The following is a 14,072-nucleotide window of genomic DNA, read 5'->3' as shown; positions in this document are numbered from 1 at the left end:
TTAAGCTTAATCCCCATAACTGTAACTAGAGGTATGTACAAAGTAAACGATTATTTTAGGTGACTAATTATTTACTGTTAAACAAATGCTGTTTTGTTTAAATGTAACTGATTCTTGATATTGTTATCGCTCTATTGGAAATTAAATTATCGTCACATTATTCACAGTTAGTAATTTGTAACTTGGTGTGGACATGTTGTTTCTACGCGTTGATCATACCTTATTATGCGACCCAAGCAGTCATTTTTACCAAAATCTCTTTATCTGCAGTTGTAAATACTAGAAAATTTTATATATTTCTGCAGAAAGATGAAGTATACACTGTTAAAGATTAATGGTTGAAATTTCAAGTGCATTGCAACGGTTGTGGGACAAATGAGTAATATATTAATACTAGTGACCTCGTTTTTTATTGTGGACAGTTTATCAGTGTACACGGCTACGTGGCATGGATGTCGTTTGTCTGGCAGCGTATATTATATGATCATCACTGCCATCATTGGCCTTTGTGGATTATTGCTCTTCACCCATCAGCCAATCGCAATCTACCACTAGACTACCAGTACCGATGCCAGCCAAGGACATGCCGGTCTTCGGTTTTTCAAGGTCAATATTGGTCTTATGGTCACTGGCATGGGCTTTGCCTTGGGTTCTATCATACATGGTGGCCTGGCTCTAAGATTGTACAGTCGGTATCAGTGTGGATATTACGAAGATGGTATACCATCGGGCGCAGACGCCATGACCTTTGGAATCATCTTCCTTTCGTGGAATTAATCTCCATTATCCGTGCTGTCGCGGTTCTTAAAGCGGCAGCAGCAAGCGGCACTGCGCCGGTTACTCCCGCTGCAGGTCAACCAATAGTTGTCGGAGGTTATCATCCACCGTCGTCGATGGGGCAGTCAATGATGTCACCGGGAATGATGCCGCCATATCCATCCAGTCCTCAGACTAGTGGTCCTTTTATGCCCACCTCCGCTCCTTTAAATTATACACACAGTTCGGATTTTCCCATTCGAATTACGGATCACGAAATACATGTATACAGCACGACGCACCACCGGCGTATTCAGAAGCTATCAAATACTGACGATTATGATTGCATTAATGATTGTGATAAACGTTAATCTTACTGTTTCCTCACCAAATGTATACTACAAGGTCGCCCTGAAACTCTTATACTATGATTACTGGTCGTCCCTGATAAACACCTGTAAGCAATGCTTTTTCAGCAACTTGGACCTCTTACGTTCTGGATAGTGTACGAGCCATTCTCCCCTTTTAATCCTTTTTTTAGTGCTATCGGTATCTAGATACTCACCATCAGCACGTGTCCAAGTTCAGTGTCACAACACGCGCAAGCTAACAGATTACGGCTGAAACCCGTTACAGGTAAAAACCAAAAGACTCATACTTTGTATTTAGACAGGCATCAAAGAAGCTCGAGTAATATTCTTCTTGGAAGATGGAAGTACACATCCAGCATCCTCATGAGTTTCAGATTCCAGCATTACAAACATTCAAGACTTTGTTCGCGGCTTGTTCTAGCCTTTCAGTCAGAGAATAGTATTGTGAAACCCGCGTTTCGACCTTGTCGTGTTCCCGGTATCATTCGGAATTGTCCTTCTTTCACTGGGCTTGCAGCTATACTTACAGAGGTAAGCTTCTGAATTTCTTTGGCAGCCTGTAGAGCCGGCTTTGCAGCCTGGTCGGCAGAGAAGAAACGCAATCACTGATGCAGAAGAATAAAAACTGGTAGGAATTCCGAATTACTAGGTTCGGCCGATGCGCGAGAACCTTAAGCCATTTCACTATAACTATCAATAGCCAGCACGCTGAAATTTAATAAAATAACGGAAAAGAACAGGCCAGATTCTCTCACATTTATTTATTTAATGAAAGCAATGAATTAGAGCAAAACAGCGGGATTCTCCGGCCGATGAAACCACAAACACACACAGTGAGTCAGCTTTACGATTTCACGACGTCGGAATAGGCTGGTGGAACATCCTGTCCATTGTAATCGTATGAAAAAGGCAACTGCGGGATATTTGTTCTTCCATCCAAATTTCTGAACCTGCAGATTGTGGTCGCTTTGGCGTATATATAGAACAGATATGAGACATTTGTGGATAATGTGATGGGCGCTACATTCCGTGTCCTGTTCTCGTCCTGGAGTAACCCATCGCGGCGCCCGCCAGTAGATACCAGTGGCATGGCAGCAGATAGTGTCGCTTTTTTTTGACCGGCGTCTTAGAATATCTTAAATGGCGCTGACGAAAAACAGTGGAAAAAGAAAAATTGCCCCGATGCTGATAATTATAAGAGATGAATGATACGATGCAGCCTTGAAGGGATTATGACCCGATGCGCGCGGACGTTGAACCAGTCTGAAAAGCCATTAACAATTTATCAGCAAGCGCACATAGTAGTGTTAATAAAACTCATACTTATTTATATTTGTATTTAATGAAAACAATGAACTAAAGCGAAATAACTGGATTCTGCGATGAGATTACGATAAGTTACGATGATTAGGCTTTATGATTGACAACATCGGAATAGGATGGTGGAACATCCCGTCGATTAAAATCACGTGCACTTGGCAAGTGCGGAATACCTATTCTGCTATCCAAATTTTCTGGACCGGTAGATGATGGTATGTTTGGCTTAAGTATAATACTGATATGCGGCATTTGCGGATAATGTGGTGGTGCAACATTTTGAGCCATGTTTGCGTCGTGGAGTAGCTCACCGGTGCGGCGATTAGTCAACTCTAGCGTCATGTCAGCGGTCGGTGACGTTTCAGGCTCACCGGCGTGCTTAATATCGTAAATGGCGGAGAAGAAAAACAATGGCTCCGAAAGAATGAAAAATGTCCCGGTACTGAGTCCAAGGAAACCTGACATTTCGGCCATGCTGTTGGTGGTAACTTGATCGGCCAGCACGACGATAGCGTGGATGAGACAAGCCACAGTCAGAAAGCTACTGATTCCCAAGAAGACAGCGAAAATTTTGTAGAAGAATAATCCTGGTGGCACAGCCGATGAATTTGATTGGAGATCGGGTGTGGAGTTACAGTTGGTAGGGTCTTCATTGGAAGAATTTCGTTTTGTCAGTGCCCAGGCAGCTAGTGCAATGGCACTGTAGATGGTGACCCAAGTGGCTGTAACAAGCCCAGGAATTGCTTCAACCATTCCATCATTGTTGGAAAAAACTAAATTAAATTCGGCAGACAATTAATAGTCAGTCAAAACACAACCGGATTACATAATCATGTGGATGTGGATAGAGTTTGCTGCACTCACTGAAACATACGTCAATGGTTTCACTATTAACTATTAAGCATGCGCAAGGCAACTGTCGGTGGCCTGCAATAACGCTTATATCTGTACAGTATTCAAATTGTAGGCTTATCGGCAATGACATGTTGTGTTTTAGTGTTTGCCGACAATGACACAGTGATTTTTAATGACACGGTGAGATCATAGTGTTACACATAGCGCGATAAGTAATCTCCACTGAGTAGCACACTTTATGTACCTACCTACACGTGAATCGGTTACTACCTTGTGTATAATGGGATATTAAAGCGCTAATAATTTTATTATGTCGCTACCAAATTTTGCGGCATCGAGAAAAGACAACTGCTAACATGGAGAAAAGTCGCATGCAGTACGCATGGTGTTCATACACCTCTTGTTGGGCATATCGTACGTAATCATAGTGTTACAATACGATCATGGCACACATTCTTTGTAGCACTACTATAATTGCTAATTGTACTGTTAAGTTTAATTGAGGCAAAATTAGACAAAACAGTTCCCTCCACTTAATGTTAATGACTGCCGGACCTTTATAATGAAAAAGCCCAGTGCGCCACATTACCGGCGGACGGCGATTACACCTTGAAGTTCTGCATGGATCGAAGAGTATGAGTCAAATTTGTTTGATCACGACTTTGTGTACTGTATGCTCAATATTACGTGTAAAGATAGTACATAGTACTACATACGTATAATGCTCTGGCACAATCTTTACGCTGTTACAGTATATTGCACCTTTGGTTGAAAATCAGCTACCCCGTCGGCTGAGTAAAATTTTGTTAGCTAAATGAGTAATCTTATAATGATCGTCTAAATCGCATGGTAAATACGTATAATGAACAAACCTTCAAGTCCACTATCAACATCGTATCCCCGAAAACGCAATCACTACGTGACTACGTCTATTTGTTTCCGTCAATGGTTGATGATAACGGTATCAGGTGTTTATCGTGCGACTGTAAGCGCTCACCACCCGGTCCGCTTTCTTTACAGTCATTAATTAAAGACTATAGTTTTGCTAATTACACACAGAACATTTTTTTTCTGCTCTTTAAAGGGCTTTTCGTTTCTGTAATCGTATTCTCCGTTGTTTTATTTTGCAGTTTCCTACTCGCGCCGTGCGCATTACTTAAAATGGTGTATATTATACCACAAGGTTCTTATTACCGCTTGGCGGCATTTTTTGCCATACCACATTTGTTTCTGGGGATATTTAGCCTAATTCCCATAATTGTAACCGGAGGTACGTACGCAACGCTGCGAACTGTTCAACCGGGTGATGTTTTGCCACAGATAATAATTTATGAAATTTCTGCGTTATTGTTTGTATGGGTAATTTTTTCGTAAAAAATAATTCTTCGTACAAAAACTTTCTTCGTTGAAAATTTAATGATGCTTTCATATACGAGTATTTAAGGCAGCGAGTTGTTGAAAATATGTAGATGTTAGTGAGATTAGCTGGCACAAATTAAAGCAATAAATTTTTGAAAAATGAATAAGTAAATAAGCTTGCTTTCCCTGCGGACAGTGATGAATGGATACGTCGTTTGGATGTCCATTGTTCTGGTAGTGTATATCATCATCACTGGCATCATTGGCATGTGTGGATTATGCTTCGTCCAGAATAACAGTCCACCCAATCTTAGTCAGCCTACCGATTCCGCGCAAGCCGGAGATGCCGGTCTGAAGTTTTTCAACCTCACTGTTGGCCTCATGGTCGTTGGAATAGGCATTGCCCTGGGCTCCATCATCCATGGCGGCGTGAGTCTGGCATCACTGCCGTATTACTATGGCTCATCTTCGGGTGCAGTGGCCATTTCCTTTGGATTCTTTTTTATTTTTGTGGAATTAATTTCCATTGTCCGTGCTGTCGCGGTTGTCAAAGCGGCAACTGCGGGTGGCAGTGCGCCGGTTATTCCCGCTGCGGGTCAACCCGGTCAACCAATTGTGATAGGAGGTTATCATCCATCGTCAACGGGACAGTCGATGGCGCCGCCTGGAATGATGCCGCCGTATTCACCGAATCCTCAAATAAATGGTCAGTACATGCCCACCTCCGCCACTTTGAATTATCCACATAATGCTGGATTTTACGATTCGAACTACGGATCAGAAAATATGCAGCATGATGCACCGCCAGCGTATTCAGAAGCTGTCAAATACTGATATGTAGCGTTTGTGAAAATTGTAATCTTATCATTTTGCTCACGAATTGTTTATTATTCGGCTATGACAATTGTCCATATCTGATAAACATTTCCAAAGTTAGTTTCTTCTACAAGTTTGAAATGTTTACTCTTGTGTTAATTATCACTTTTTTCTGCCAGTTGACAAGTCTACGAGTATCTGCTGTAGATGACCTTACCTGCAGCATCTCTAAACCTCTTTGACCTTTGGGGACGGCAGCGAAGGAATATACTCGTACAGTAGGGTCACAGATGCAAGAGAAAATAACGATTGTACTGTAATATTGTTGTTATGAACGAGTTCGCTTTTAAGAACGGTCACGGAGCATGTTTGTTGGTCTCATATGGCAATTTTTTAACCTTTTTTCCGTTCCTTGATACGTTGCTGACCGGTTCAGCATAATTAATTAATTTGGCAAATTTTCTTATGATTCGTAAAGTTTACGCGCGGTCACAACTGGACACCCTGCTGTTATTACACAGAATGTTGTTTAGAAATCTCTCTTTCGTTTCTTGTAAACACTGTGTTGAGTCGGTGATGTTTTTGTCAGATACTACAGTCAGCGCATCTTCGGTGTGCCTCGAAAAACTTGACTATATTTTTGTAGCGATTCATAGCTAAACCTTAAAGATGCATGTAGACCTAACAGCAAAGGCTTTCAAAGGCGATTAGGTTCAGAGCTTAAGGGAATCAAACAATATTATTCTTTCGGCTGTTATTGTGTTTGGCGGGAACTTTTAAAATACCGTTTTATGATTTTTGAGTACTTAGGCAGAGACTCAGCACCAACACCAGTGCTGCCGGCTGGTCCGGTGTACAACATACCCAAATTTTTTACAGTTCTCGGAGATTTCAAGTGCACATGTATAGTGTAAACTGTAAAGTATTAAACTTTCCAGTGTGACTTTTCTTGGAAAAGTTTACACGATTTTCCAGGAAAGCCGCACGGAGGGGTACTGTAAACTGCAGATGGGAGATAAACGGACAGAGTGCGTATTAGAAACCCTTGGAGATTCTTACATGATTCTGGTCAGGTGCACCTAATTACTTTGTATGTTTGAAATGGGAAATGGGTGTACTAATTATGTTTGACATGGGTTCCAGACAGTCATATCGTAACGGGTACTAAAAGTAAAAAGCCGTCATATCAATGCAGATTATTACGGTGGCCTGTCGATTTGGTAGAAGTGTGGGCCTCAACCGTATTTGGGCAGTCACATGGCTTATACCAGGTGACTTCCCAAATGCGGTTCATGGACATGAGGATGTGTCCAAATTAAAGGGGCTATGGATAACCTATGGACCTATGGATAACCAACCGTATGATGTACAATTCATGGCGCATGACAACAATGTGTTTTTTTGAGGACCTCCACTAACTGATAAAGATATCCCTGCAAGCGAGTAGCTTCGAATGTCTTCGAGATTGAAATCACGGTCGAAAAAGGTATCTGTAAAGTAATTGTATTATGCAGTTACGGTGGAAAGCACAACAAAATACGCACGCAAACTACGGCATAAAAAAATCATTGCGGAGCTCACGAGCTCCAGTTTGGAATGCCAAGATCATCGGGCTGATTCTGTCTCGATACCAGCGAAAGATAAACCTGTCCAATAATATTTTATTCGCGCCAGTATAATTATTTCTGTTGTGTCGCGAAAATTCTATCATGATCACAAGATACACGAACTGCTACCAGTTACCCCTACCTCTGCTGTGCTGCTGGTGCATGATAACTGTACCAAAAAAAAGCAGGCTTACGGTGCACGGCAATTAACTACGAGTGAATGTCCTGGAAATGATTGGTTGTTTAAAGGTAGGTTATGGAGCCATCATTCTGCAGAATCCAATGAGCCAAACCAACCAGATTTATGAAATTCATACGGGATGTGTGTGGTCACTGGTCAAGAAGAAGCGCGACTATTTTTGATTACTGCATCTCGATTTCGCAACAGCCTACAAGCAAATTAGATTGCCTCGAAAATACTTTAATCTTTTTTCTTTATAAAAACCACATTTTCACACATCGGTTTTCATGAACCATCCAAACATTGTAAAACGCTTCAGTATTAATCATAGATTGAAGGATATCTGTATTGCCTGTGCAAACATTGACAAACAATGTTTGCATAGGGACTTCAGATATGCATATGGTCACTTAGTACTAAAACAAAAAGAATATTCGTAACAAAAACACTTCCTCAGTGCTATCCTGGTCAGGGATTGTACCCGTCACACAGATTGCGTTTCTTCTCTGTATGTTTTACTGTTGAAACATTGCGCATATGGTGGGAATAAACTCCAAATCGCAGTTTTCTGTAAGGTCACCGGAGCCGGAGCCGTGTACATATTATTGGTTTAAGATTAAGAGAAGATGGCTTCATTTGAAATTCCTGGCTTAATTCTCCTCTGTTTTCTGGCTGTAAAGAAAAATGCAAGTGGGTCACAAACGCAAGACATGTTGAAAAGTAGACGAGTTACTGTGTTCCCCAAAGTAGTCGGCTTGAAGAGCCAATAATAGAATTGCCCAGGTATCCAGGTTAACAAAACGATCAGCACCATAAAAAAGAACACCAAAAACTTGCTTGATGTCCTTGGCATCGGTCCGTGCCCCAAAAAGCAGTAAGATTTATTTCCTTGGGGAACTACATGAAAACCAATGGTGATTTAACACACTGCAACAGATAGATCTTTGGATTCAATTTTGAAAAAAAGACTATACCTCCTGATGTAGTATTTGATGACGGAGTGATAACGGTCTTGCAATTTATCAGCCTGGCAGCATGTTTCCTTGACTGCCATCTTTTCCACACGACATACGGAAAACTTGCCAGAATAACCCAGGGCCACGGAGTAACCCATGGACATATCATCCATTCCCGTAAATGGCACCGTTTCGGACCTGCGCTAAGGTTGTGCTTCCTTCCCACGCCCGGCTTTTGTCCTTCACGATTTCCGCTTGCATGGTTGACGGACAACTGCGCTTAATGTCTCTGGAGCATGGAGCTACTGAGACCAAACTGCGAGATTTTATGCGGTTGGTGATGCATTTGTTAAAGTTACACAGTTTACAATTACACGGATCTGGATGCCAGTCTTCTTTATCCGATCGCTTTCGGTTCGGTTTCGTGCATGCTGTATCTATTAGAAAGTAATCTAAACACTACGAATACGGAACCGAATACGAACACGGATTGAAATGGTGTTCGTAACCGCATCCGAGATCTGACAATAAATTCGGACCGAAACAGATGTCGAAACGGTTTGGTACCGATGATTTCGGCCATTTACACTTCGGTTACGCTTATTCGGCCACCACTCACATTCGACCACATTATGTATATTCAGGCAAAATTCCACCAGTGTTAATTATTATCAATAATTAAAAAATTTGCAAACTTGCATTTACAAAGAAGATTAAAAGAATGCGTCGATGCATTGTTGCCAACTTTTATCTGTTTCTATAAATTTGATCAATACTTACTTTATTAGGAAAGTAGGCAAGAAATAAAGCTGAGTATTATCTATAACCTAAGCGTATTTATGGTTGCGTAATGACGCGTTGCGTTGCGTTGTGTCTACCTGATAACAGATCATTTATCAGTTCACATTCAGAAAAGAAACAAACTTTGTTGGAACAGAACACAGATTACGCCACGTTCACTTGCAGCATCACCTCACCATTAGCCTCTCATAATTCAAAATTAATGTAACAGAAGAAAACCAAAACGTATGACCAAAGAAACCAAAGATACCTAAAAAACCTAAAAAAAAACAAATAGTTTCTCTTTTAAAAAAACTAGAAAGTCTCAGGTCTAGCTGTGCATGTATCGTCCGTATTGTTGTGGCGACCTCGGGGACCCGGGTTTTCTTGTAAATTGTAAGTAAGCAGCTTACAATTTACAACAAACACTAAGTAACAACTTGACACAAGGAAAATAAAAGCTAAAATGTCAAGTAGCCAAAATAACCGTGGCCGAAAAGAGGGCGTACCGAAGTGAGCAAGGCGAATTGTATGTTACCGAAGTGATAACAAGTGCCCGAAACGTAGCACGGCCGAAGTGGTCAGGCAAAAACTGCTTCAGACCGGAAGCGCTCAACCGCCCAAGTCGGCGACTGCCAGCTAACTAGCTGCACTCGATCCAACTGCTTTTAGAATTTTCCTATTGGTCGGTAGAGCTCGATGCATACGCCTGTACGACTCGTACAAGTTGCATTTTTTAACGTAATTTCAATCGCGATACCTTATGTCAATCAAAAATTTGTTTTTAAATTGTGAAAAGAGTATTCAAAAACTTTTTTAGCTCATAAAAAAGAGGAATGTTTTCTCTACTTAAAATCCAAAGCAAACGGAATTCCATCAAGACAGGCAGAATCGACAGCTATCCGGAGACACGCTACGATTCAAAGCTTGAATTTCGTGCTTTACGGAAGGTTTACGAAACGAATAGGGCTATGACGTATGCAAAAGAGGCGGGGATTCGTATTCGGAACCGCATTCGTAGTCTTCAGATTGCTTTCTATTAATTGACCGCATTAATTGCCGTTCAGTGCAGACTGTAACGATAGTTACGATGCCACTATCACCGTAAATCTGCCATCTGTCAAGTAAAAGCCTTCATGAAACGCTTGTAAGTGATTGCACTTTCTCCTACAATACTGCATAAACGTTGAATATGGTTATCGGTAATATCGCTCGTGGCACAACATCGCACAAAATAACAAGTTAGTCTCTAATCATACTGTTTACATACTTGTATATATTGTAGAAACCTAAAAGAAGAACAAAACAGCCATTTGAAAACACTCCACTATGCCATGGACACAGGACAATATGTACACTAGAAATCTCGATCATGATACTACGGGTCGATTCTTTAGTCCATGGGTATTGTACTCTTCATATCCGACGGTACTTCCATGAACACCCACTGAAATGCGCAGTACTCTTAGTTGTAGCTGTCGCGGTTTGGCTTAATTACTGTACCCATTAACTGAAAAACTCAAACGATTCGTAACGGCAGCATCCGTACACAGATTCCACACTAATAATCCGGGGAGTGCGTTATCTTACTTGTATGTTACAAATTACGCACAAATTACAAATTACGTTGTATGTTATCTACGCGCAAATTATAAATTACGTTGTATGTTATCTTACTTGTATGTTACAATTATCTTTACAAGTAGGCCGGGCCAGCTAATAGAAAGTGCGAAAACATCTTAGTTGTATGTATTCATGCGTGATACATACAAGTATTAAACAGCGCAAATCGACTAATAATAATCATCATCAGTAGTCATACTCTGGAGTCCTTAAAACTCTGAAGCAGAACAAAAATTCATGGCGATCATGACAGGAAATAACACAAAACAACCACTAAATATGTACAAGTGCATCCTACTGAAAACTGGCACTACGTATCGTATAAACGTATCGTACCGTACAAAGACATTTTCTTGCATTTGTAGGTGATATGTGATTAAGCGTGGCTGCAGTTGCACTGTTGCAGCGTCTGCAAGGATGCGCCCCGTAACTTGAGTAACTTCCGTTTTCCTTACAACGACCCCTGTCAGTGTTCCCTGCCCAGTATGCGGCCGGCAGGCGACCGTAAGCGGTAAGCGGCTGTGCATTTTTTTAGCACAGGAAATATGACACTTGAGTGAAACTGCACCTGCAGATCACCGTTGCAACTGACTGGCCACATGTACTCGTATTAAAGCAACTTTATTACACCACTTTCGACCCATGGAACAACTGGCCGATTCCCCCTTTTCTCTATACGACGATCTATTGACTCGTATTCATCTGCAACCATCCCCTTTCCAACTGCACGCTATCCATACTCATAACCGTAGCAAAATTAAGTTGTCCTTATTGGAGAAGCAACAGCAAAGTACGAACACAGGAATACAGTATTATAGCAAGAAACGTCAGAACGTGAAATAATAAGAACGTTAAACCGCAAAACGTGATAAAATAAAAACGACAGAACGTGAGAATATCAGATTGTCAGAACGTGAAAACTTTCAACGTAAGTTTTCACGTAAGAACGTAAGAACGTCAGAACGGTTGAACGTGAGGACGTCAGAACATCAGAACGTCAGAAAGAGAAAAATTAAAAACGTCCGAACGTCAAATGTGAAAAATTGAGAACGTCGGAAATTCAGAACGTCAGAAATTAAAAACGTTCGAACGTCATTACGTCTTATAAAATGCAGTTACGAATGCGTATATACGATTGCAATCAATAGTCCTAACAAAATTGTTTTCCGTACGTACTTCTAGCTTTTTTATATATTAATTTTTATAGTGACCTTTCCAAAATAAAGCCAGTACTTCCAGTACTTATCGTTAAGTGCCGAGCGCGGATGCACGAGGCCGCCTTGTACTAATCATTATTATAGATGACAACAACAGTGTCAAAATAAATTTGTGCGAAACTACCACAGTATTATTACGTACTATTGTTGTTATTGTTGCATAAGTATACAGCGTAGTTGACTGTAATAAGAATAATATTAATCGTACTGATAGTGGTGGCTATCCCCATGGATACGCCTATTATCAGTAACATGGAATGCTTGTACAGTTATAATAGAATCTGATGTTGTTACAGTTGTTACAGTACTATTCAGTAAAGAATAATCATATGGATTGCGTAATATTTAAACTATTTAAATTTTAACATTTCCAAATTTTATATTGGATTATTAAATATGTTTATTAAGGATTATTACCAAAAGAACACCATAATTATGTTCTTCTTGTTCTTGTTGGTAGCTACACATGTTCTTGTAGACGTTTTTACGTTAGCTGGACCAACAGAAACAGCGAAGCCAGTGAAACTCCGGCAAAAAAATGCCGAGATACAGACAGCATTGCAACGTTGATATCAGGCAATTGGTAAGTACAGTACTACTACAAACGACAGACAAACGTACAATTGCGTCGTACAAAACACTGTGCCTGCTGTGGCGTATGTACGTAAGTATAGTACTTTGCGGTTAAAAAATTACAAAAACATTGATATTAATCGATGCATTTCGGGGTGGTGTGTGATTTAGCGTGGCTGCAGCTGAGCTCGTTGAGCGTGTGCCTGGGATGCCTGCCGCTGCCGCTGTCCCTTATATGGCCGCAGCCCAGCGTGCCATCCGCGCGCAGCCGTAAGTGGCGTGATTCGTGTAGAGGGTACTCCTATTATCTATCTTATTTGCAGTGGAGGACATGATCGCGGAGGCGATGCTGAGCAGCCGGCAGGACGACCGCCTGACTCTGGCGTTGGCCCCGGATGAGCGCCTCCAGCAGGGGGAACTGCGGCGCCCCCGCCTGGGCAAGGACGCGACGTTCAGCTGTGAGGCGCCGCCCGGGGGCGATTGGCGCTCGCTGACCTGGCTGCACCGCGGACGCACCGTCTTCGAAGGAGGCCACGCCCCGCCGGAAGACCCTGCGCAGCGCTATAACATCAGCCGGGTGGGTGACCGCCGCCTGCAGCTGGTGGTCCTCAACGTCACCGCCTACTCGGGCGGGCCGATCCTTTGCGTGGATGCCACGCCCACTGCGAGCAGCTACACCGGCCAGCCGCGCGTTCTGCGCCGCTTCACGCTCCTCCCACTGATTACCCGCGCCAGCGAAGTCTTCGCGCCGCTGCCCGAGGGCGGGGCGCGCCTGACCCGCGTAGGCGGCAGCGTGACCATCCCCTGCCGCGTCCGTTTACCACTCCCAGACGGAGTCCTGCGCAACCTGGATAACCATGTTTTCTGGCGCTGGATGGGCCGTCTGTACCGGCCGCCCACGGAGCTGCCGTACGGTGCGCTGCCTTCCTCGCAGGAACCGCCCATCTTCACGGTGAATTGCCACCGGAAACCAGCGGTACCCAGTAATCTTCCCGGACAGTTTATCGACTACGCACTAAAAGTGGGAAATCTCCCAGCCACCGCTGCCACCGAGCTGCAGTGCTTCTTCCGACCGCATGAAGGCGTCCATGAGTGGGTCTTTCAAACCGCTACGATCACTGTGACCAACCAATAGCTGCTCAGTTTATTATAGCACCGAAAGTTGGTGTTCGGATATCAAGTCTGCTGTCTGCGCAATTATATATCTCTGCACCGATCAATAAATAACTAAGAAAATTACCGCCACGATCTGTTTCTAAAAAAACGCATTAGCGGGATCAGACGAATCAATTCCATAAATCGGGTTCGCTCTCTACTCGTAATGATGTTTAAGCGCGCCACTGTGATAAACGAATGGGCGACATAAACTAAATTAATCGGGTCTGCTTCCGCGATATGTTTCTCTCCCAAGGCGCTTTTCCTTTGGTTTCCTTAGATTATACTGGATTCAGAAAAGTTTGCTCTTGTCGGAGTACTTCAAAATTTTGAACTCGGTTCACCTGTTCTTGAATTATTTGCGTTATAAACATTATAAACAACCGATGCCGAAAACACTTAAGCCACACCACGAAGCAGCTGCACTAAGGTGAATAACTGCAGTCATGCAAACATGTGCGGTTGCAGCACTTCTTTATCCGTAGTCCCGAGTAACTTATTCAGTA

The 14,072-nt window shown here is 42.4% G+C and overlaps 3 protein-coding genes across 5 annotated transcripts; 2 read left to right on the top strand and 1 right to left on the bottom strand.

Moving 5' to 3' along the window:
• Nucleotides 1-1,452: 1,452 nt before the first annotated feature.
• Nucleotides 1,453-3,356, bottom strand: LOC129601075 (uncharacterized). The gene is made up of 2 exons (XM_055499793.1): nucleotides 2,621-3,356; nucleotides 1,453-2,390 (listed from the first exon to the last, which is right to left on the bottom strand). The coding sequence occupies exons 1-2, from the start codon at nucleotides 3,195-3,197 to the stop codon at nucleotides 2,320-2,322; spliced, it is 648 nt and encodes a 215-aa protein (XP_055355768.1). The 5' UTR covers nucleotides 3,198-3,356; the 3' UTR covers nucleotides 1,453-2,319.
• A 925-nt stretch (nucleotides 3,357-4,281) lies between these two features.
• LOC129601070 (uncharacterized) lies at nucleotides 4,282-5,990 on the top strand. Of its 2 annotated transcripts, XM_055499786.1 has the most exons (3): nucleotides 4,282-4,569; nucleotides 4,855-5,364; nucleotides 5,682-5,990. In XM_055499786.1, the coding sequence occupies exons 1-3, from the start codon at nucleotides 4,461-4,463 to the stop codon at nucleotides 5,714-5,716; spliced, it is 654 nt and encodes a 217-aa protein (XP_055355761.1). In that variant the 5' UTR covers nucleotides 4,282-4,460; the 3' UTR covers nucleotides 5,717-5,990. The 2 variants fall into 2 exon arrangements, with proteins under 2 accessions (XP_055355761.1, XP_055355760.1); XM_055499785.1 differs by having other exon boundaries at nucleotides 4,283-4,569; nucleotides 4,855-5,990.
• A 6,190-nt stretch (nucleotides 5,991-12,180) lies between these two features.
• On the top strand, nucleotides 12,181-13,737 carry LOC129601072 (uncharacterized). Of its 2 annotated transcripts, XM_055499789.1 has the most exons (3): nucleotides 12,181-12,421; nucleotides 12,583-12,681; nucleotides 12,735-13,737. In XM_055499789.1, the coding sequence occupies exon 3, from the start codon at nucleotides 12,743-12,745 to the stop codon at nucleotides 13,544-13,546; it is 804 nt and encodes a 267-aa protein (XP_055355764.1). In that variant the 5' UTR covers nucleotides 12,181-12,421; nucleotides 12,583-12,681; nucleotides 12,735-12,742; the 3' UTR covers nucleotides 13,547-13,737. The 2 variants fall into 2 exon arrangements, with proteins under 2 accessions (XP_055355764.1, XP_055355763.1); XM_055499788.1 differs by lacking the exon at nucleotides 12,181-12,421 and having other exon boundaries at nucleotides 12,511-12,681; nucleotides 12,735-13,735.
• The last annotated feature ends 335 nt before the right edge of the window (nucleotides 13,738-14,072 follow it).

The sequence above is a fragment of the Paramacrobiotus metropolitanus genome, unplaced genomic scaffold (genome assembly GCF_019649055.1).
Source record: "Paramacrobiotus metropolitanus isolate TYO unplaced genomic scaffold, Prichtersi_v1.0 Parri_scaffold0000211, whole genome shotgun sequence".
NCBI lineage: Eukaryota > Metazoa > Tardigrada > Eutardigrada > Parachela > Macrobiotidae > Paramacrobiotus > Paramacrobiotus metropolitanus.
This window is presented reverse-complemented; position numbering and strand designations above follow the sequence as displayed.